Consider the following 23,770-nt stretch of genomic DNA (forward strand, 5'->3'; position numbering starts at 1 on the left):
GCAAATAAAAAGACTCATCTTAACCCATCACTGAGTTAAATGTTGTACATTCATATTTCAACTGCAGCAAACAAATTCTGTATTTTATCAACCTCGTTATTCAGAAACAGTACAATCATATTATTTGTCATTTACAGCATGAATAACCAAACTAAATTCATTTGAACTCAACACATCCATCTATGGTCTGAATTTCCAATTCTTTTCAAAAAATGTGGAGTTGTAGAAATAAACCTCCAACATCACAGTGTTGCTGTCTGCCTACATAACTTCATCATGGTTAGCTTGACTGTTATTGTGGTTGGTTAATCTGAGCATACATCACATATTCAAATAGAAGCCAAATGTCAGGACTCATTGTACAAACGTCTGGTATTAGGTTATAAAAGCTGTTTATGTTTACTGTCATTGACCTGCACTACATCCTGTGTTTATGCATTTAATTTCCTGTGTTTTTCAGAAATGATAAATGTATAAAGGGAAAAACAAAACAAAAATTAAATATAGCCTATTAATAGTAGGGATGGCATGATACCACTTTTTCTGGTCCAATCCATAACTGAGTATCTCTCGATACCGATATCAATATACGGTTTTTTCCCCCGCACTTAAACAACTATTGATGATCAGAATACATTGTCTGGATGCATTTTGGCAATCTTGCCAAAGTAAACGACCAAATGTGAAACACAATTTCCACTAAAGGAAAATATGAAGCCCACAACATGAGAAAGCTGTGAAATATTGATGCTTCCTTTTATTTTAACTTTCAGTGATATTTAAAGTGCAGTATTGTGCAAAGGTCTGAGTATAAAATAGCAACAACTTAAAATTAAAAACTGTTACCAGCAATGAAAAATAAGTAATAAACGTATCAATATTATCATCATGATGTGTATTTCCAATGTACCTGCTACTGTCATTGATGACAGACTACCTAACTCTAAATGTGAATGTATTACTACAAGGTGGCAGCAGCAGCAATGTCCACTGATGTTAAAAGTTTTTTTTCATGTTCATCAACTAAACTAAACAGTCTCTGAAGTCATTTTAAACATAAATAGTCATGTTTGAACCTCCCTAACATGAAGTCAGAGCTGTATGTCCTGTTTTAGTGTTAACCATCGTTACCATGGTAACATGTCAGTCAGTAGTAGCAGACTAAGTCACAGCCAGCGGTCTGTAACTCACGTCCAGTTTAATACTTCCGGTTAAAGACCATCACTTACAGGTAAATGAGTTGAATGAAGGACTAAAAGCTACCTCTACTTTGCCTTTAACTCTGCAGCAGTGTGCGGACTATTTCACAGGCTCGTCTCACGTCCTCTGCTCTGACTCTGGTGACTGTTTGCAGGAAGGAACCATGAGACTGTGTGTTTCTGCTCAGTGAGGATCTGGATCATGTAAAAGCTGCTGATCTAACTCTTTGAACTCTGGACAGAGACACTTCGGCGGCATATTCAGCTCTATTTGAATATCCTCAAAGCCTGAATATATAGAGGTGCATGTTTGAAATGTCCGATAGTCAGTGCATCATTAACACTACGCTCAGATCGGATCGAGATCGAATTTTGGCCAATACCGACCAGATACCGATCCTGAATATCTGATCGACTCATTCCTAATTAAAAGTAAACTGTTGCACATTTTGCCCCATTGTGCTGCACACACTAAGCAACAAGAGCCTGAGTGGAAACAAGCCAAACCACTGCTTATCAGCAACAAACCAGTGAAGCACTTCCTCTTTACACATACAGTAGCCTAAATAATATATGTTGTTTTTATCCCAACACATACACATTCACACCAGAGCTAATGTTTTAATACACAGAGGTGCATGGTACTGTGCAGCATGTACAATAGTAATAATTTTGGCAATAGCAAGTTAAAAAATAAGTGAAAACGATTTACTTGAGTCAAATCCAATGCATATCAATTTAATATACCAATTACATAAAGTACATTACTCTGCATCTGATTGGCTAGGAGTGAGGTTGGTTAGGGTTAAGGTAATAATATTATAATATTATTATAATGGACCCCACTGCTTTCCTTGGCAAGACCCACACTACTCTGCATCTGTTTGTCTTACCCCGAAATACTAGTAACCAATCTAACTCCTCATATCTAAATCTAACTGCCAAAGCAACAAGTACAATCAGAGGCAGAGTAGGGTGAGTCCTGCCCAGAAAAGAAGTGGGATCTATCATGAAGCATCAGGTCAACATCTGGCCTGCATGAACATGCATTTTGAGCGAAATGCTGTTTTACACTTTTGAGCAGTAATGAAGCCATTTCAAAATGTATATTGATACATGGAGTAACGATATTTACATTACAAAACATAAAAATGGGATAAGCTTAAGAATAATAAATTGGATGACAAATAAGAGATAAATATTTATATATAATACATATTAAGAAATTAGTCACATTTATATAGTCAGTAGCAGAGTGTATTCAGCACTAAAAAAGAAAATTGAAACTTAATCAGACAAAATCAAACTGAAAAATAGTCACAATTCATAATAAAAGTCATTTAAAACTACATAGTCTGTGGTATATACAGGTAACAGTTAAAAGGAAACAACTCTTTAGAATGAAAATATGTAAAATAAATAAGAAAAAGATTCAATTCAAAACCCACATACACAACAATACCTTAAACAATGTACATGTATGGTGCAGTACAGTATTTGTGCAGAAATAATTGCTTCAAAAAACACTCCTCCAGTCTAAACTGAGCCAAGTCACCAACCAACATCTGGACTATAAAATAACCTGTAGTTAAAAACTATAAGCGAGCTCTGTTCAAGCTCTCAGAGAAACTGATGAAACCAGTGATACTGTAATTGTGACTAATCAGGAACATGTTCTTTAATCTGTGCCATGCAAACAAAGTCAGTAATGTACTTACAGAATAATCCCAGCACACAGATCAAAGTGGACCTCATCCTCACATCCAGCACTGACACTCTGTCACTCAGCTGCTCCCAGTCTGACAAATGTTTCTACTTTGCTTCAATATTAATGCAGCAGAAAGAGAGAAGTTGCATTTCATATGAATATGAGATCAGAGTTTTTTCTCAAACTAGTTCTAAGTTTAGCCTGCCTGTGTTTCCTTCCCTTATACGTGAAGCTCAGACCACGTCAGTTAGTTGGACTGCAGCAAATGTTGACACCTTTACACTTCCTGGCCACTGCAGAAATATCTTAGCTTGTGTCTTCTGCAAAGGTTTGTGACAATGTCATTTAAAAAGGTATCAACAATAAGTGTTGTGTGTAGAAGCCCTGACTAACAAATGTGTTGCCTCCAAAGAACAAAAGCAATTGTAGTGATATGATAGATTTAAACAAAAGAAAGCAAATAAAAAGACTCATCTTAACCCATCAAAATGTCAAACATCCATTTTCAATTACAAATTAAAATCAAATTGTTTTATCTCATCATTATTCAGAAACAGTATAATCATATTTCAATTATTTGACACTTACAGCATGAATAACCTAATAAATTTAAACAACACATCGATCGATGGTCTGAAATTCAGAAGTTGACAGTCATTTCTTAGTCTGAACATTCATTTAACAGGAAGCTCACATCTTGAACGCTCCCTCATCACCTCAGTCTGTTATCTGCTGTCAATCAGGTGTGAAGCATGTCATCTGGCTGAAAACAACATTTCTCATTATATGACAAGATGCTTCCTAGCATTAAAGTAAAGTTAAGCTCAATTTCACATCCTTGTCCCTTGAAACACTGGCAGGGGGTTTATTGGGCTACAGTGGGATGGATTTTCATTGATTTGGGCATTCTCTCAATAAGCAAAGAGGAAAGGATTTGATGACGAAGCACAGAAAGCCGGAAGGGTCATTGTGGGATAATCTGACATTAAATATCTCACTATGCATCTTGAACACTCCCTATCACCTCAGTCTGTAAACCAGCTGTGAAACACGTCATCTAGCTGACAGCATACATTTGGTTTTAACAAAAAACTCTATTTCCTCATTTTAATCGGTTCAACTCTCCTGCAGGACTTTTGCTCTGCAGACATGGGTGGAGCCTTTGATGGCAGGTTTGATTGACAGTTCAGGCACACAGCACACATCAAATAACAAATCACCACATCAGAAGATGAATGTGGAGGCAATAAATAATGAAGGCTCACATCAAATGATGAAATTGTGACATCTAGTGGCGAAAACTAGACATAGACCTTCAAATAAAAAAGGATGGAGTTTAATTTGTGTGGAGGTTCTTTCTTCATGTTTAATGACTGTTCTACCTTTGTAGTCACTATTTGATGGGTGACTCTTCATTGTTTGACCTTTCTATTCATAACAGTTGGCATTAATTGCAATGTGTATTTGTTATTTGATGTTCAGCTTTTCATGATTAGATATGGATCAGTAGTGCACCACTCTCCTCTCTGCTTCCTCAACTCTGTCTGCTCTCTGATCAGATCATATTAGGTAATATTCACATGTGATATTGGATGGCAACATTTCTTAAGATCAGGAGGAAGAAGCTAAAAGTTTTGTTCCCCCAGATGTTCCTAGAGCTTCAAATTTAATAATTAAAAATACTAAACTTTAGCTCACTCAGTTATATAAATATATTAAATATATATTATCTAAATATAAAAAGAAATGAAAACACCACTGATTATTTAATACTTTAAAAAGTTTATTGATGCCAAAAAACACTGAAGCACACATAACACCAGTAAATTCAGGAAAACTTTCCAGTATTACAACAGAAAAAGTTACATGTAACATTTGATAGCAATTTATTACAAATACAAAAGTAACTGTTGACGTCCATCCTGAAGCTTTTTCATCTAACACTGAAAAATATGCTGAGTTTAAAGCTGCAGTATCACCTGGTTAATATCATTTACACATTTCAAACTGATACCTCCTGCTGCTTTTTGAAATAGCTGCAATTAAACTTCAAAATTAGTTTTAAGTTACAAAACTGTACAAATAAAATAATAATACAGTGCATAAAAACTACATAAACCTCAGTAGTCTTGTACTTTCTGCTAAAAAAACAAAGTATTAAATCCACATGATGTATTTATTTCATATAATCTTATTATATTAACTGTACGAAGCATTGAGCATGGCTGATATTTGGATAGCAGAGATGCACACAATGGTTATAAAATGCATATTTATTTGGCCTTGTCCACACAGCTGTCTTTACAAACCTGAAAGACAATCACAAAACAAATAGATGTATAATTATTCAAGATGTAAAGATGCTTTAAAAATGTTATTATTATTATTATTTATTTATTTATATAGTTTTCATTTTATTTAAAAAGGACATTGCACATTGATCAACATTTCTGTAAAAGTGCCAGAGTTAGCCATCAGGCTGTCCTTTTGGCAAGGTGTTGTAATACCCATTATTATTGTGACATATAATCTATTTAATTATCAGTATGATTAATTATTACCATGAGCTGTTCCTGGTTTAACTTCAGAATAAACAGGTTCATCAGTAGCTGCAGGAGCTGATTTTCCTTTAAATGGAGAGAAGATTAAATGTTTGTCAGTAATATTATAATGTATAATGATAATGTACTGAAGGGTTGTCAGGGTTAATGTCTCCTCTGATAATTAAAGAATAACAGTATTATAATGTCCACAGTGCTCAAAGCAGTCACAAAGCAGAGTATTATGACTTTTACTGAATTTAGTAAATATACTGATACTGAATATACACACTGATGTATAAATACTGTTCTTCAGCACTGCAAACACACATAATGTAAAATAAACATACATTCAAACACAAAATATTCAGTGAAAAAGTAATAATTACAAACACTTACAATTTGGGTCTTCAGAGCCTTTGATTGATTCATAGAGACAAGTATCACCTGTGAGCAAAAAGTAAAAGTCAAGCCAAAGTCAAATTAATCATTTAAAAATGCATGACACCAATCAAATATCACTTCTAACAATATAATAGAAATGTTGGAGTAAGAGTTAGAGTTAATAAATAATCACAGAATGAATCAGGATTAGTTTGAAGACTGACCATGGAGAAGAGAATTGTAGATGTGATCTTGAGTTTCATTCAGGTTGACCATGTGATGTGTGGCAGAGTCCTGATTGGTGCTCTCAGACTGGATTGGTCTAAAACATTTAGCAAATACAATATAATAAGTTACATCTAAGGTACTGCTGTTATGTTCATAATAAAAGAGAGGAGACGTTTGTACCAACCTGACAGAGTGTGAATCTGTGAAAAGGATATTTGGTGTTAAATGGTTTTGTTTTGTACATTTATTTCCCTTAAATTATGCAACTGTTCCATTTCAGACTGCTCCATGTTAAGGTTTATACTTTACCGTTTTCATGGTCTTCAGAGCCTCTGATTGATTCATAGACACAAACATCACCTGTGAGCACAAGTTAAAATCTAATGATGTCAAATCTAATATTTTAAATGCATGATACCAATCAACTATCACCTTTTTAACAAAAATCCTCAGGTTTCTTTTTTTAAATGTGATTTTAATGTTGCAAAGACGGAATCTTAAATGTTTTAGAGCCTTTACTGTATTTGTAGACTGTAATAGAAATGTTAGGTTACAGTTAAAGTAAATATAAAATGACAGAATTGATAAAGATTAGTTTGAAGACTGACCATGAAGAAGAGAATTGTAGATGTGATCTTGAGTTTCATTCAGGTTGACCATGTGATGTGTGGCAGAGTCCTGATTGGTGCTCTCAGACTGGATTGGTCTAAAAAATTTAGCAAATACAATGAATTTAATAAGTTACATCTAAGGTACTGCTGTTATGATCATAATAAGAGAAAGGAGAGTTTTGTACCAACCTGACAGAGTGAGAATCTGTGAAAAGGATATTTGGTGTTAAATGGTTTTGTAAATGATTTTCTCTTAAATTATACAATAATTGTTATTATTATATTATATAAACATCATGACATCAGAATACAACTTTGTATTTGAATAATTAAATCATAAAACATTTAACATCAGAAGGAAAAAGTCTCACCTTTGGATCGTCTGTAGCGATACAACAGGATCAGGAGAATAATAAATACAACTCCACAAACCAGCCCAACAATTAATGGTATAAGAGATGAAGAGTTTTCAGGCCAGGACACTGCTGTAAGAGATAATAAATGATACCTTTTAATACATTTAATTAACCTCTAAAACACTTTCATTAAGCTAAATTTACAAAGTATTTAAGCAATACTTGACTGATCATTAATTTACATTTCTATTTGTATTATTAGCATATTTTGTTTTATGTTTAATTATTAAATACCATCATGTACAGCATTTTAAAATTAAGTAATCTTACACAATCCAGCATGTGAAATCAGCTGAAACTAAACCTGTAAAGTATTTGACCACATTTCTTTCCTCATGTACAGCATACGGATTAGTTCTCTTAACAATTAAACGTGAGCTTGTTGTCCACATTTCATCCAAAGACAGCAACACAGTTCATAAAAAAGTAAATGTATGAATAGTTTTAATCCTACTCACCCTGAACTGACATCCAACTCTGTGCTGATTCTTCTCCTGAGTATTTACACTTGTAGAAACCTTCGTCTGACTTTGACACTGCAGAGATATTCAGCTCTCTTCTGGTATCATTTTGGATAAGTTTGTCATTTTGATAGAAAAACATGTTGGGAAGTAATTCTCCTCTCCTCAGTTTGCAGCCAAGAATAACAGACTGTCCCTCAGTCACAGGATGCACAGGGCTCACCAGGATAATATCTGCTTCTGTAAAACAGTCAATGAATAAGAAGTTTCAGTCAGAGACCAGCTGGAGACCTTTAGAACAAGGTGACATAAAACTATAAGAAGAGATCACACATATACCTTTATTTTTCTCCAACTAATAAATCTCACAGAATCAGTGTAGCTGAACAGAGACCCAACATTTCAGCTTCATTACATAACTGTAAATATAGCTATGGCTAGTTAGCTCTAGAGCTAACAGGTACACATGAAAGAAACAGTGGATGGCTATTGTGACGAAAACACCTCTGACTAAATCAGCACTTTAATATAATCAAGAATAAAGAAAGATCTTGTTGTGGACCAAATATACTGAATCTATAAATATATATATTTAATTTTCGAATGGATTGAAAAGGTCTTGCTGTATACCAAAAAAGCTGTGGACAAAACATCTTTGACCTTTCAAAATATTAATTTCTACTTGTTTAAATAAATATGAAGAATCTGTTGGTTGATGTAATTTCATATTTTTTATGGTTTTGCATTACTTGTTTTTGAAACCAACTAACTTATTACATTGTGCAGAGTACATCAATCTTTCTGATTGATTACATTGTATTTCTTTATGATAATCTTAAGAAATAATAGTTTGATAACCTTTCAGTTATTTGTTAAAGAAAACAATATAACATAATTTTTCTATCAAAAGGTTAGGTATATAACTTGTTTGTCTACACAGGAAGTGTAGTTAGTGAAACCATGTTGAAAATAATTTAAATACAAGATGAAAATAAAATATGTGTAATGAAAACATACTCTGTATAGTGATGTTGACTGCATTGCTGAACTCTCCTGATCCAGACTCACACCAGTACACTGCATCACTCTGCTGATAACTGTAGATGTTGCATGTGGATCCAGTCATGGACCTCCACTTATAACAGTCTGAGTAGTCCTCAGGAAACCTCCTCACTCTCCACTTAGTAAAGTTTCCTTCACAGCTCAGTGAGACAGAGTCAGAGGTGAAGTGCTGAACTCTGTCAGGACTCACTTTGAGAGTCACTGCTGAATGAACATCTGAAAAACATGTAATGAAAAACCAAGTAGAGAGATATTACATTTAAAAACATCACAATGCAAATAATTATCTTATTTGTACTTTTAATACTATTTATTGTTGAGAATAAAAACATCTGAATCATATAAACGGTGCATCAGATGCTGTGTTTAGGTGAAACTGAGTGTTAAGAACATACAGAGCATATGGACTGACAGTGGAGACGTGAAGTGTGCTACAGAGTGCTTTGAGCTGTTTTATGGATGTTTGGATTATTTTTTCTATCTTGAAAACTTGCTACCAAAATAACTACAGGAAGCTGTTCACTGTGAAGCTGTAAACAACCTTTACCTGTCACCTTTCAAACATACAGGAGTGTGTTTTTCATACTAAATGATGTTTCATTCTATGAAACGTTTCAGTCTGGATTTCGCACTAAACACAGCACAGAATCAGCCCTCCTCAATAACCAACCAATGATTTCCTCCTCTCCTCGGATTCTGGACAGTTCAACATCCTCCTCGACCTCTCTGCAGCCTTTGACACCATCAAACACTCCATCCTACTTTCCCGTCTCCAATCCTCCCTCAACATCACTGGCACCACCCTCACCTTTCTCACTGACTGACAAAAATTCATATTTGACATCATCAAAAATTCATATTTGACATCATCATAACCAAAACTGCTTTGACATTGCCCATCTCCGCCCATCTCTCTTTTTCAGCTGTGGAAATCTCATTCACGCCTTTATCACGTCCCGTCTAGACTACTGTAATAATATTCTCAACGGTTCCACCTCCAAAGCTCTCAATAAACTCAAGTACATCCTTAATTCTGTTGCCAGACTCCTCACTCAAACCTGTTCTAATGAACGCACCACCTCCGTCCTCCAGAACCTCCACTGGCTCTTCATCCCTCACCGCATCCAATATAAACTTCAAATCCCTCCACAACGTCGCCCCCTCTCACCTCACTGACCTGCTCCACCTGTACTCTACTTCCTGTAACCTCCGTTCATCAGATATTAACCTCCTCTCCACTCCTCTCAGGACCAAGCACCAGACCTGAGGGGACAGAGCCTTCTCAGTTGCCGTCCTCACTCTCTTGAACTCACTCCCCAAATCCCTCCGTGACCATACTGATCTCATCACATTCAAATCACTAAATCATCTAAAGACTCAACTTTTTTTTTTTTTTAAATCTGCTTTTAATGTTTGATTTTTTTGTTGTTTTGTTTTATTTGTTTGTTTTTTTCTGTTTTGTTTCTTCTTCTCTGCTTTTATTGATTGTTTTAATTTATTCTGCACGGTTTTATTGTTTTAATTGTCTTTGATTCTGTAAAGCATCTTTGAGTATAGTTAAAAGCACTTTATATTAAGATGTATTATTATTATTATTATTATTATTATTATTATTATTATTATTATTTTTATTATTATTATTATTATTATTATTATTCATTGTCTCTATATAAAGTACTAGTCAAACGTTTGTACACATCTTCCCTTGAATGGGTTTTCTCAAGTTGTTTCTGTACTTTGTCCATTCATCTGATTTTTCGCCTGCTGATTTTTCTGGTTATTCGTGCCTAGATTTTGACTGTTGATAAGAATATATTTAACAAAAAGAAAATACAGTAGCAGCAGCAAAAGAACATGAGTTGAGGTGGCAGAAAATAACTGACCGAGTCAAAAAAACTGATGTTTTGTCTCGAGTGGCCCACTTATTTGACATTTATATTCTGTGTATGTGTGTGTACTGCATTTAATATTCATGCAGACCCCAACAGGTACAATACGTAGGCCTGCTTGGCAGCAACTGAAGATGAAATATAAAAATATAGCTCAAACAAGTCAGGTATCATTTCATTACAAGCAGCTGTGATGTTGTTTAGCCTGCCCTCATTAAACAGCATTCAGTGGCTTCATTCAACATGTGATATATTTCAGTACTTAGTGAAATCTTGTAAGCAAAAAAGAAAGTCAATTTTTCAGCCATCCCAACACTGCCAGTATTTAATATTGTCTATTTGAAAGCAACACCTAAATGCCGTTATACACACAACAACTACAAAAGTGTTAACGTTTCGGTGCAAGAGTCACATTTCTTTTGTTTTAAAGCTTCATGTTTGGGCACTTTCACCTTAATTTAACAGTAGCTGGTAAAGAGGCCGACAGTAAACAGACAGAGACAGAGAGAGAGAGAGGTAGGTATATATATACATACTATATACATATGTGTGTATGTATGTATGTTACAGTGCATCCCATTACCGGAGAAGAGTGGAGGAGCGAGAGAGGAGAAGTTGAATGAACAAGAACAAAATAATAAAATGACTGAAGAAGTACAAAGAGCTATAGCAGGCCCTTCTGAGCTGGACAGGGCCCCAAAATGAAATGGTCGACAGGCTGCATGAAGGCCTACAAAGAGCTGCAGTACGGTAAGTCTGCTCACTACCAGAACATACAAGGGACGATTATGTTGATGATTTTATTCTCCTGGTGGAGCATTTTGACTCCATTAGACAAAAAAAAGAAGAAAAATTGAAAGTGAAAAATTACCTGAACATTTTGACTCCATGGTTGACTTTTATGTTTTTTCAATAATAGATTTTGACTGTTTTGAATGTCTTTTCGTAACCTGATCAATACATAAAGTTATTTAACCTCACCTGTCTATCAAGGGAGGATTATGTTCTCTTGGTGGAGCAGATAACACAACGTTTTGACCCCATTAGAAATTTTAAAGAAAGGAAGAAAGTTGTAATTGAAAAAAAAAGAAATAAATGAAATGAAGAAATTATTATAATTTTTTGTAATTACTTCATACTATATGTATATTATAATGACATCACAACTGCTTCTTGACAGAAAGAGACAAAAACAAATAAACTCACCTCCAGACCAAACAAACCCAGGTTTGCTGTGTTGAGTGTAATACACTGGGTCTCCTCTTCCAGCTCTACACTTATATCCTGCTGTGTGTGTCGGTCCATGAATGATGTAGGAATCCTGTTCAGTCCCATTGATGCTACCAGGTAGCAGCTCATAGATGTAGGAGTTGTCTAATAGTTTGGGAACAGTCTTATACCAGTAAAACCTCCATCCTGCAGATGGATGTTCAACCTCACAGCTCAGAGTTACTGAGTCTCCAGGACTCAGCCATAATGGAGACACAGTGAGGACAGATGCTGGTGGATCTGCTGGAAAGTGATTTTCTCAGAATGAAAACATGTTAAATAAAACTTGAACAGTAAATATATCGTATCTAAAGTTGTATATATTTTATCTTCATATATTTTATATCTTAATATGAAAGATGTGTTGCTTGTGCTGTTAGACTCTTTCTCTGTTCATTTTGGATCCAATCAAAAGCGTCTAGGAATTATTTCAGATATAAAATAAATTAAATATAATATATAATATAAATAGAATGAGTTATTAGGTAGCTGAACGATATTAAGATGAAGAAACACTATCATAATTCATTAATCTGGAGTTAGGAAACACCAGAGATAAAAATGTTGACAATATAAAAAGAAAATTAATAAAAATGTTAAAAATTGAGAATACAGTATATTATTACATATTTTTTATGATACAACTTCAGTCTCTATTTTTAGAATTATAATCTATATTCATATATTTTGTATCTAAATATGTTATATTAATTTATTTGACCATGGAGAAGAGAATTGTAGATGTGATCTTGAGCTTCATTCAGGTTGACCGAACTATAATTTTTTTGAACATTTGACATTTTCAGTGTAAAATTATATATCTAAAGCTGTGTCATTTCATGTATTATAGAATTAAATTCTATCTTAATATATTTTAGATCTGTAATATAAACTTAAAATATATGATGACGTGCCATTTTATCTGTTGTAAAATTATGTTTTTAATCAATATATTTGATATATAAATAAATACCGTACAAACATTTATTTTATTGAATATTGAATATTTTCAGTGTAAAATTAAATATGATCAGACTTACTATAAGATACTGTCAATTTGATGTAAGTACTCCACTAAAGTACACACATTTTAAATTTTTCTTTTTGCCTCTACACCTGTAGTTTCCACTGTGGTATGAGGTAGCGTTGCTAATCATGTATTCATTATTCTTTGGATATGTGCCAATCGAAAGCAACTGGACTAGTAGTATAAATTAAGTTGTACTACTATACAAATTTTCCAGAGATAACTATGACCTGGACGAATGAGAACATTCACAGACAGGTTTATCTATTAAAGAGCTGTACTCTATCTTAAGATATTTTATGTATAAATATGTACTAAAAATGTATTTTATTGAATATTGAATATTTTCAGTGTAAAATTAAATATGATCAGACTTACTATCAGATACTGTCAATTTGATGTCAGCACTCCACTCTGTTGAAATACGTTCTGCATTTTTCTTTCTGCCTCTACACCTGTAGTTTCCACTGTGGTGTGAAGAAGCTTTGCTAATCATGTATTCATTGTTATTTGGAGATGTGTAACGAGGACTCTTCCATTCATACTCCCACTCTGTGTCTCCATCATGGATCTCACATCTCAGCATGATCGTCTCTCCGCTGTATATCTCAGGCCAGTTGGGTTGCAGAGTCACAACAGCAGCCTTATTTGTGACTGTTCACATAAAAAAAATGATTAATTAAAAAAAAAGTTTGAAGAAAGAAGTGTGAAAACGTATCAAGCAACATGTTTAAGGAGAAAAAATTTAAATTAAATTGAGACAAAACCCTGAGAATCTAAAGGCAGGACACACACACACACACACACACACAAATGAAAATTAATTACATTACATATATACCTTGCACATATTTATGAAAATTGGGGTTGTGGTGGGCGAACTGGTTTAAGGAAGTTAAATATCGTGATTAGGTGGGGTGGAAATATGGGAATGGCAATGCTTGTAAAATTTCATGAAATGGTGCAGTGCATCCCATTTTGTTTTAAACAAGATTCATGTTTTAATGTCTGAATAAAACAAAAAATACAAAAAATAAAATACACTCTTGTTTCACATCTTTACACAACCTGAACAGGCCATCATCAGAGGAATAAGAGCTACTAACTAGGGCCAGGACTCGATTTAAAAAAAAAAAAAAATCTAATTAATTAGAGGCTTTGTAATTAATTAATCGAAATTAATCGCATTTTAACCGCATATAAATATTTGACCTGAGCACAGTAAAAAGTAATTTTTTTCACATGGATTTTTAGTATACCATTGAATAATGACTGAATACATAAACTTAAGCAACACAAATATTGTTTATTTTTGTTCAAGTCCAACAGACCAGTGCAATTTTTGCCATTAAGTGTAGCAATAGCATATTTAGAAATATAGTACATATCAGAAATTAGCTAGCTACCACACTAGCTTCCACGCTAGCTGCTATATGTTTTGCATTGAGGTGATACTTTAGGCTCGATGTGCTGCGGTGATACGTGAATTTCTTGTTGCATAGCTTGCACACAACCATGCTCTTATCCACACTTCCATCCACGGGGCCAACCAAAGCGGTCTCATCAGCTACTTGGTTCTTGTTCACTGTGGTTTGTTGTTGTCTGAACTACGCTAGTTGGTGCTCCAGTTTAATCGGTCCGCCTGAAACTCATCCAGTGAGAAACGTTCCGCGGTGCAAAAATGAGTGTGATTAAAATGCGTCAATTTTTTTAACGCGTCAATTATTGTGTAATTAATTAATCTTAATTAACGCGTTAAAGTCCCGGCCCTACTACTAACATATACTCACTTTTTCATTAACAATCTCCTTTTATGCTATCAATACTAAAATGACTCTTTTTACACTACTGATAATAGATTTAATTAATACATGTTTTATTATTCCACAACAAATAATTAAACTCACCAGTTTTCCTAACAGTGACTGCTCTGCTGTCCTCTGTGAAGATCTCTGGGTCTCCTCTTCCTGCTCTGCACTGATAGATACCTCCTTCTGAGACCTTGTTAACTGATTTAACATTTGTTATGGACTGAAGAGCAGAATATTGTCTAAACCAGTAGTATTTCCAATCAGCAGAGGAATCCACAGAGCAGTTCAGTGTCACACTGCCACCTACTGGTATGGTGTATCTGTCTGCTGTCAGTGTCGGTTTGGCTTTATTCACTGTTCAGTTCAGAGAAAAAACAAACTAGTATCAAATGGGATGAAACTTCACTTAGAAAAACTCTGAACATAAATTAAGTCATTTACCCAAAACCATCATATAGAAGTTACAAACAGAGCAACATATGACTCATCTTGGTCATTGACTGATTTGGGGTTGTTGCAGAACAGTTTTTATTGATTATTTTATATTTGTTTTATTTTGATTAACACCAGACAAGTTGTGATGATCATGTGGTAACACTGGTGCTAAGCCTCTGTTGTTAAGTTCAACACATGATTCACTGTCATTTATTATTATATTTATTAATATTTATTCACCTGTTGGAAGACAGCTGATATTTTATATTTTATGTTGTTTTCTGCACATTTCCATGTGAATCATTATAAATCAAAAGTACACTGTATGTTGTCTCTTCTTAAGTTATTCTGTCCTCAAACTAAAACAGAGTTTGAGTCTCTTGCTGCTCATAGGAAGCTACGTTATTATAGGAAGGAGAAAATATTTACTGTTACTTTATCGAGATAGATTGAAACATAGAAAAACATGAATATGATATGAACGTATTTGACTTACATGATCGTGTCAGTGTGACGGCTTCACTCCACTCTGTTGAGGAATATAAATCTCTTCTACCCTTACACATGAAGTTTACATTACTGGATGAAGAAGCACTGATTCTATATTCTTTGTCTTTCTGAGATGAGACCCTGTTGTTTTCTCTCCATTCATATTCCCATTGAGTGTTTCCACCTCCCTCTATCTCACATCTGACAGTGATTGTCTCACCACTGTATATCAGAGGCCAGTTGGGTTGCAGAGTCGCAACAGCCTTGTTGGAAACTGTTCAAACCAAAAATACACAGTTAGGACACAAGTGGAAATAAATGAAAAAATAAATAAATAAATAAAATTAGGAAAGAAAAATACAAAAAATGCAAGGCAAGATCAAATGAACAGTTACAAAAATATTAAAATCAATTTGTATGAACAGACCTTTATGATCACATCTGTTTGTCAGATAAACAGGTTTTTACTGAGGACAACAGTATGGCTAATTATACATATTATATAATAATGGCTATTACTGTAGTGTTTTGTGTACTTGTACTTTTTAAAGTAGTTTTAAAAATCTTTATTTTTACTTTTACTTAAGTATGTTTTTTTTAAGTATTGTACTTTGACACATTTTAAATTACATCGGTTACTGAGTAAAACAAATGTTGGCTGAAATCAAATTAAAATTAAAATAAAAAGCGAAGGGGATTGTACAGAAGCGTTAACTAGCATCATAACTTCACATTCATAAAGTAACAACCTGGCAGCTAGCTCTCATAGCGACATATAAACTCTAACAGAACATAACAAACTCACATTTTTATGGACGCACACTAACGACCCGACTGCTGCTTTGTCTAACGGTCCTCCAGAAAGCAATAAGTATCATCAACAGCGAGTATGCTCTATCCAAAGAATTTACACTGATGACGTCAGGGCGGCGTTACTTGCCCCCACCCAGAAAGACAAACCGCTACTCCAGTTCATTCATTCCCTCTGATAGATATTTCTTTTCTTTGGTGCCTGGCACAGTCTCCTGCACTAACCCTAACCCTCAGGGCTCTTATATATATATTTATATTTATATGTTATCTAGGCCTATGTATATTTTATGTGCAAAAAACCCTGTCACTTTCTCCACGGATCTGCTTTATTTTGTGTATTTTGTCTTGTCTTACTGGTGTTGCTTCGTGGCCCGGGCCGCAGTCTGTCTGCTTGGCTGCTCGGTGGGCTGCGGACACCACTTTTAGCCTGAGTTTGATCCCCTCATGTTAATGGTATGATTTGTACAATTTTGTTTTTCTTTTGTTAATTTGGCTCTAACTGCACATTTAATTTCAATAGCTGATTTTAATTTTGTGATTTTCTTTATGTAATATTTGTTTGGGACAAATGTTCTTTTGTTTTCTTTACATTGTTTGTTCCTATTTTGCTATAATTTATTTTGTTTGGGCAGGTATTTTGTTGAGCTGGTTTATGTTGTAATCTGCCCATTCCTTCAGTTTGTAACTATCATGTTTTATACTAGTTGGTCTTAGTTACTGATTAGGTTCCCTTCTCCCTTCCTGTATGAATGGTGTGTTTTTGTAGCTTTTAAACATATTTGGTTTTATAATCACCTTTTTTAAACTTGGAACCACGTCTCTAGCCTATTGAGTAGACGAGCATGTGTCTTGTTAAAAAGTAAATTAGTTGGGTGAAATTTCCAAGGTGTCGTTGTTTAGCAACTTGTTAGGTTAGTAAGGGCGTAATACCCACCTAACCTTATTACCCTAAAACCCTTGAAAGTGTACAGATGTGTAACATTACATCATTGTACCAAGAGCCTTACGCTCACCACTTCTGTATACAAACTGAAGTATTAAACAAATGTTGCATTATTACCATGATAAAGGATTTAATACATGTTCAAACTCCCTTCAGAGAGCTAAGAGGTACTGGACTACATCATCCATTCATTCAGGTTCTTGTTACCACATATGGTTCTCTTCCACACTTCAGACACTGTTTAAGAATTACATTTAAAGAATAAATGTTGTTTTATTCAAAAATAAATGACTTAACTCACCAGTTTTCTGAATAGTAACTTTGTTGCTGTTTTCTGTGTAGAAGACTGAGTCTCCTCTTCCTCCTCTGCAGTAGTAGATGCCTCCTTGATTAACACTTATGACTCTGTTTGGGTTAACATTTCTTATGAGTTGAGGTGCAGAAGACTCAGAGGTTTGTCTGAACCAGTCGTATTTCCAGTCAGCAGAACCGTCCACAGAGCAGGTCAGTCTCACTCTGCCTCCTACTGGTATGATGGTTTTGTCTGCTGTCAGTGTGGGTTTGGGTTTATTTGCTGGAAGAAAAAAACAAAACAACAACTATAACAATTGTAATGAGATTTGACTTTTAGTTTCTTTTACTCCATCATACTGTTACACAACAGACTTGAAACACTAACAGCTCATTTTCAGTATTTCTGTTTCCACACTAACAAACAACCTCTTGTTACTGAGCTGCTCATAGGAGGCTGCATCATAGTTGGAGGGAGAAAATATTTTCTGTTATCTTACTTAGATATGAAATGAAAAACAGGCCATTTGGAAAAGGGATGACAGATAGTTTGACTTACATGATACTGTCAATGTGAAGACATCACTCCACTCTGTTGAGGAATATGAGTCCTTTCTACCTTTACACCTGTAGTCTCCACTGTGGGAAACAGAAGCTCTGATAATCTTGTATTCATGATCTTTGTGAGATATGTTTGTGTTGTTTACTCTCCATTCATATTCCCATCGAGTGTTTCCACCTCCCTTTATCTCACATCTGACAGTGATTGTCTCACCACTGTATATCAGAGGACCGTTGGGTTGCAGAGTCACAACAGCCTTGTTGGAAACTGTTCAAACCAAAAATACACAGTTAGGACACAACTAGAAATATAAAATTAAGAGAAAAAAATAAACGTTGAAAGCAAAATAAGATTAAAATTAAGTAATATTAACAGACCTTTGTAATCACATGTGTTTGTCAGATAAACAGGTTTTACTGAGGACAACAGTCCTCCAGAACACCTAAACCTAAACTCTTACAGGATTCATTTATCTCACAGTGCAGAAAGACTTGACTGTTCAACATTAGTCAATTTATAGGGACAGTTTAAAAAATCTCCTGTAGTTGTGTCTTTGTTGTCTAGGTTACCAAGCAGGTAGATTACTAGAAATGAAAACAAAATATTACATTTTATTATATATTATTCAATATTACGATTTAACATTTATACAATAAAAACAGATGTTGAGATTTGGTGTGAAAAGCTTTTATTTGCTCTCCAGGACAGTTTGTTCACAGCCATGTTTCTTATAAACATTCACTGTATGAAAAGATGATTTGTAGCAGGAGGAAAAAGTTGGTGAAGTAATAAACTGAGGATCACAGTACTGTCAGTAAATGTAATGATGTGTCTGATCTCATGCTGAGAAAGGAGTCACCACTCGGGGGAGCCATTGGAGTAAAGAATCTGACCTACCGTCACTGACTCTGATCATTTTAAAATATACTCAATAAAATCATCTAAAAGCCACCTCACCAATTTAAAATCTAGATTGAAACAAAGGAAAACTATTTCAGCTGAAACATTGAGTTAAATGATATTCAATGTCAAGGAAAAGTCACAATTCATACTGCATTAAACAGTCATGTGATTTCCAGATATTTATGAGTTAAACTGAGCAGCATTAGGGAAGAACCCTCAACTCCTTTATTGTGTGTAGCAGCATAGAAATGTGATATTTATTTCTATGCTCTAGTCGCAGCATTTAATTGAACGCTGCTGGTAACCAATTATTCAGGGCCGGCTGGATATAAATGTGACTAACTTTTTTGTTTATAATTAAGTGAAACTCATCAGCTGGTTCGACACATGACGTCACCATCAGCTGATTGGGACCGCTGCTGCTTTGTCTCTCTGTTTTGTGTTTACTGCTGCTTTTCTCCTCGGATCTGCTTCATATTGTGCTGCTTGGTGTTTATTTTTCTATGCTATTGTGTTAGTCGTCTCTTACTGGCGTTGCTTTGTGGCCCGAGCTGTAGTCTGTCTGCTTGGCTGCTCGGTGAGCTGCAGACACCACTTTTGTTTGAGTTTGATCCCCTCATATTGAACTGGTTCTGTCGCCCCTAACTGCACATTTTAATTTCAATGGCTGATTTTCTTTATGTAATGTGTGTTTACTTTACATTGTTTTGTTCCTATTTTGCTATAATTAGTTTTGTTTAGCTTGTTTGTTGTCAGTTTGTAGCTATAATTTGTTTTTTTATGTTTTGGTTAATTCATTTTAGTTGGTGTAACTCCTAATTTGTTTTATCCCCCTTTCAGTTGCTGCAGGTCAGTAGTGTTGGTGATCTGGGTGGCAGTATCCCCTTCTCTCAAAGTGTATTTGACTGTCACGTTAGCCTGGGTGACTTTTTGTTGGATCCCTCTCCCCTCACTAGTTCCTGTCCCACCAGTAGGACTCAGCTCCTGATTAGGTTCCCTTTCCCCCTTCCTGTATGAGTGGTGTGTTTTGTAGTTTTTAAACATTTTGTTTTTATAATTTAGTTTCTTTTTTTGTTAATTTAATTTAGTTTTTATATAGTGTTTTAAACTTGGAACCACATCTCTTGCCTATTGAGTAGATGAACATGTGTCTTGTAAAAGGTGAATAATTCTTTGGGTGAAATTTCCAAGGTGTCGTTGTCTAGTAACTTGTTAGGTTAGTAACGGTGTAATAATACCCACCTAACCTTATTAACCTAAAACCCTTGAAAGTGTACAGATGTGTAACATTACATCATTGTATCTAAAAGCCCTCTGCTCACCACATCTGTATAAAAAGTGAAGTATTAAACAAATGTTGCATTATTACCATGATAATGGATTTAATACATGTTCAAACTTCCTTCAGAGAGCTAAGAGGTACTGGACTACATCATCCATTCATTCAGGTTCTTGTTACCACATATGGTTCTCTTCCACACTTCAGACACTGTTTAAGAATTACATTTAAAGAATAAATGTTGTTTTATTCAAAACAAATGACTTAACTCACCAGTTTTCTCAATGGTGACTGGATTACTTTCAGGTGTGATGACATCTGGGTCACTTCTCCATCCTCTGCAGGTGTAAATGCCTCCCTGTGAGATCTTGAATTTGTTTGATTCACCACCGTCTGCTGTCTGAAGACGAGTTCTTGCAGAATCTGTTGAGGTTTGTCTGAACCACTCATATTTCCAGCCAGCAGAGTCGTCCACATTGCAGGTCAGAGTCACACTCTGCTGTCCTCGTATGGTCTTCGTGTCTGCTGTCAGTGTAATCTCACGTCTTCGTGCTGTTAAGTTTAGAAAAACAAAGAAATCACTGTAATGAACATCAAATGAATTTAGACTCTTTTTGCATATTTGTTTATAAACAAACTACAACTTTTCTCTCTTAATGCTCAATATGTGTTTTCTTCAGATGTTTGTGTTTTCTGCTACATTTAGATTAGTACACAAGTCAAAAAACTTGTTGACTGACTTGTGAGATGAAGGCAGAAAAAACTTGTACTAGTGATTTTTTAAAAGTATGAAAACATTTAGACTAGGGCTGTCAATCGATTTAAAATTGGGAATTTTATTTTTTTCTAAATGTTTTTTTTTCTTCAAGTTTTAATACTTTTAACATGGGCGTTGATACATATGCTTGTTTTATGCAAATCTATGTTTATGTATTTATAAATAAATGTTTTATTATTACAAAAGAAATAATGCCATTAAAATGAATTAGTGTTAACTTTGACAGCCCTAATGTAGACAAAAAAATCTTTGCTGTATGAATAATTTGAACTGTAGTTAAAGATCAGAAAAGCTAAGTGGACTTTTTGAGCTAAGATTATTTTGTGGACATTTTTTCATCACAGTATAACAGCTACTTACCTTCCACTTGTAGTTGTCTCTCTTCTGATTCTCGTCCTCCATCAAACTTACACTTATAAACGTTTCTGTCTGACACTGATACTGAATGAATCATTTCTACAGTGGTGTCTGATATTCTACGTGTTTGATGGTTTCTGTCCATTTCAAGAGGCGATCCATCTCTGTAGAAAGTGACTTTCTGATATCCAGGAGGACGATGCCTACAGCGCAGAGTCACAGAGTCTCCCTCAAACAATGTGAATGAAGGACTTTCCAAGATCACATCATCATCTGTACAACAAAGGTGTAGTCTTGGTTCATTAATCATCTCAGTTACTGTACATTTTTATATTTCATATAAACAAAGCTATGACATCAGTGATTTAGCTAAATATAATATCACTGTTAGACATATATAAAAGTGTGTTGTGAGAATTCAGGATCAAATTGGATTAAGAGGAAGTTGTAGTCACATTTACTGTAATAAATGTCCACTAAACATGTCTGTCCCAAATAAAAGCAACTCTATGTTTACTGGTTTTCTACATTAGTTTCACAATTATAAGCAGAATATTGCTCATACAGACTAGTCCTGAACTTTGCTTTCACAATTATAAGATGATGAATAAAAACACGACCTCTACTGGCTCCAAAAAGAAGTCAGGTTGTATACATGAGAAAATGACCTTACTCTCACTTGATTTATTTTTGGTCTCAATCACTAGTTTCAAGTCCTCTTCAACACAGCATGAAGATGATGATGATGTAATTCATGGTTTAATTTAAAGATAAAGAATGGTATATTTTAGGGTGTGGCTACGTTGTGACTGACAAGTTGCTACCATGGTTACAACAGTGGTAAGGAAACGTGAACATAGCATAACTACATATTCAGAGTATAGGCATAGCTGTAGCGTCTTTCAGTGTGTTTTCAGTTCATGAAAGTTAAATGTAACATTCTGGTCGCCTCCTGTAAACTAGCATTGGTATCAGCATTATCACAGTTATCAGAAGACTGTAAATGCACCATGCAAACCAACCTGCCAGTTAGCAGTCTGCCTCTCATCTAAATGTGATCACTTCTCATCACTTCTTGCTCCTAATATCTAAGATGTTGACGATCAAAATGCCAAAGTCCAGGATTTAAGGTGATATTACAGATCCCTTTTCTTTGTAAGACCTGCACTACTCTGCCTCTGATTGGTTATCTAACTCCTCATTCCTAAACCTTAGTGCTAGCCAGTCAGAGTTAAATCATAGATAAGATTACCTGCATTCATTTTAAGTCTAAATGTAAATTATTTCTAGTGTTTCAACATCTTATTTTAGTTTGTTTCACTTACTAAAATATGACTTTTGTTCTGTCCCTAAAACAGAAGTTTTCCACAGGTACTTAATAACACTGTTTCATCTCACAGCACATGTGCTTCATTCATGGATAGGAAAACCCAGAGTTCACTGAGCTGGTTGATGGCGAGCTTCCTAGTACTGATTATCTGGACGGCCAATGTTAGACTCAGTGAAGCCAGTTAACATAAAGATATTCTAGATATGTTGAACTTCTTCATAGTACAGACCCAGCTCTCTACATGAACTTGTATTTTGAGGAAAATGCTGGTTTACTGGGCAGTAATGTAGCCATTTAATAATTTATATTGATACATGGAGTAAATTGATATACATAATAAAATCTAAACTTTAACCATTTTAAAGTTTAGATTTTATTATGTATATATTAAGTATAATATTGTCGATGATGAAATATCTATAAGATATATTAAGAAATTACTCACCTTCAGATTGTCCGTAGCAGAGTGTATTCATCACTGAAAAAAGATTGAAACTTAATCAGACAAAATCAAACTCAAACATTCATAATAAAGTCATTTAAAACAACAGTCTGTAGTATATACAGGTAACAGTTAAAATGAAACAACTCTTTAAAATGAAATATTTAATAAAAGAAAAACCATGAAATTCAAAACCCACATACATAACGATACCTTAAACATTTTACATGCAAAAAATTGCTGCAAAAAACAGTCCTCCAATCTACATTTCATATGAATACGAGATCAGAGTTTTTCTCAAACTGGTATTGAGTTTAATCAGCCTGTGGTTCTTTCTTTTATAGGGAAAGTTCAGACCACATCAGGTGGTTTGACCACAGCAAACTTTGACACCGTTTCACGTCCTGACCACTGCAGAAATATCTTATGTTTAATTCTTGTGCAAAGGTTCGTGCCTGGAAAATGTTATATTAAAATATATGAACGATAAGTATTTATTTCACATTCATGGACCATAAAACCATTGACTTTAATCATACTACA

At 34.6% G+C, this 23,770-nt stretch overlaps 1 protein-coding gene and 1 long non-coding RNA gene across 2 annotated transcripts; both read right to left on the reverse strand.

The window, feature by feature from the left end:
* Window positions 1-5,466: 5,466 nt before the first annotated feature.
* LOC134005674 (uncharacterized) lies at window positions 5,467-6,401 on the reverse strand. Its single transcript, XR_009927875.1, has 5 exons — window positions 6,369-6,401; window positions 6,244-6,259; window positions 6,056-6,153; window positions 5,847-5,894; window positions 5,467-5,534 (listed from the first exon to the last, which is right to left on the reverse strand). It is a non-coding gene; the product is annotated as an uncharacterized LOC134005674 (long non-coding RNA).
* A 1,135-nt stretch (window positions 6,402-7,536) lies between these two features.
* LOC134005513 (uncharacterized) lies at window positions 7,537-15,056 on the reverse strand. Its single transcript, XM_062444438.1, has 5 exons — window positions 15,047-15,056; window positions 13,173-13,448; window positions 11,705-12,007; window positions 8,565-8,825; window positions 7,537-7,787 (listed from the first exon to the last, which is right to left on the reverse strand). The coding sequence occupies exons 1-5, from the start codon at window positions 15,054-15,056 to the stop codon at window positions 7,537-7,539; spliced, it is 1,101 nt and encodes a 366-aa protein (XP_062300422.1).
* Window positions 15,057-23,770: the final 8,714 nt, after the last annotated feature.

The sequence above is a fragment of the Scomber scombrus genome, chromosome 23 (genome assembly GCF_963691925.1).
Source record: "Scomber scombrus chromosome 23, fScoSco1.1, whole genome shotgun sequence".
Lineage (NCBI taxonomy): Eukaryota > Metazoa > Chordata > Actinopteri > Scombriformes > Scombridae > Scomber > Scomber scombrus.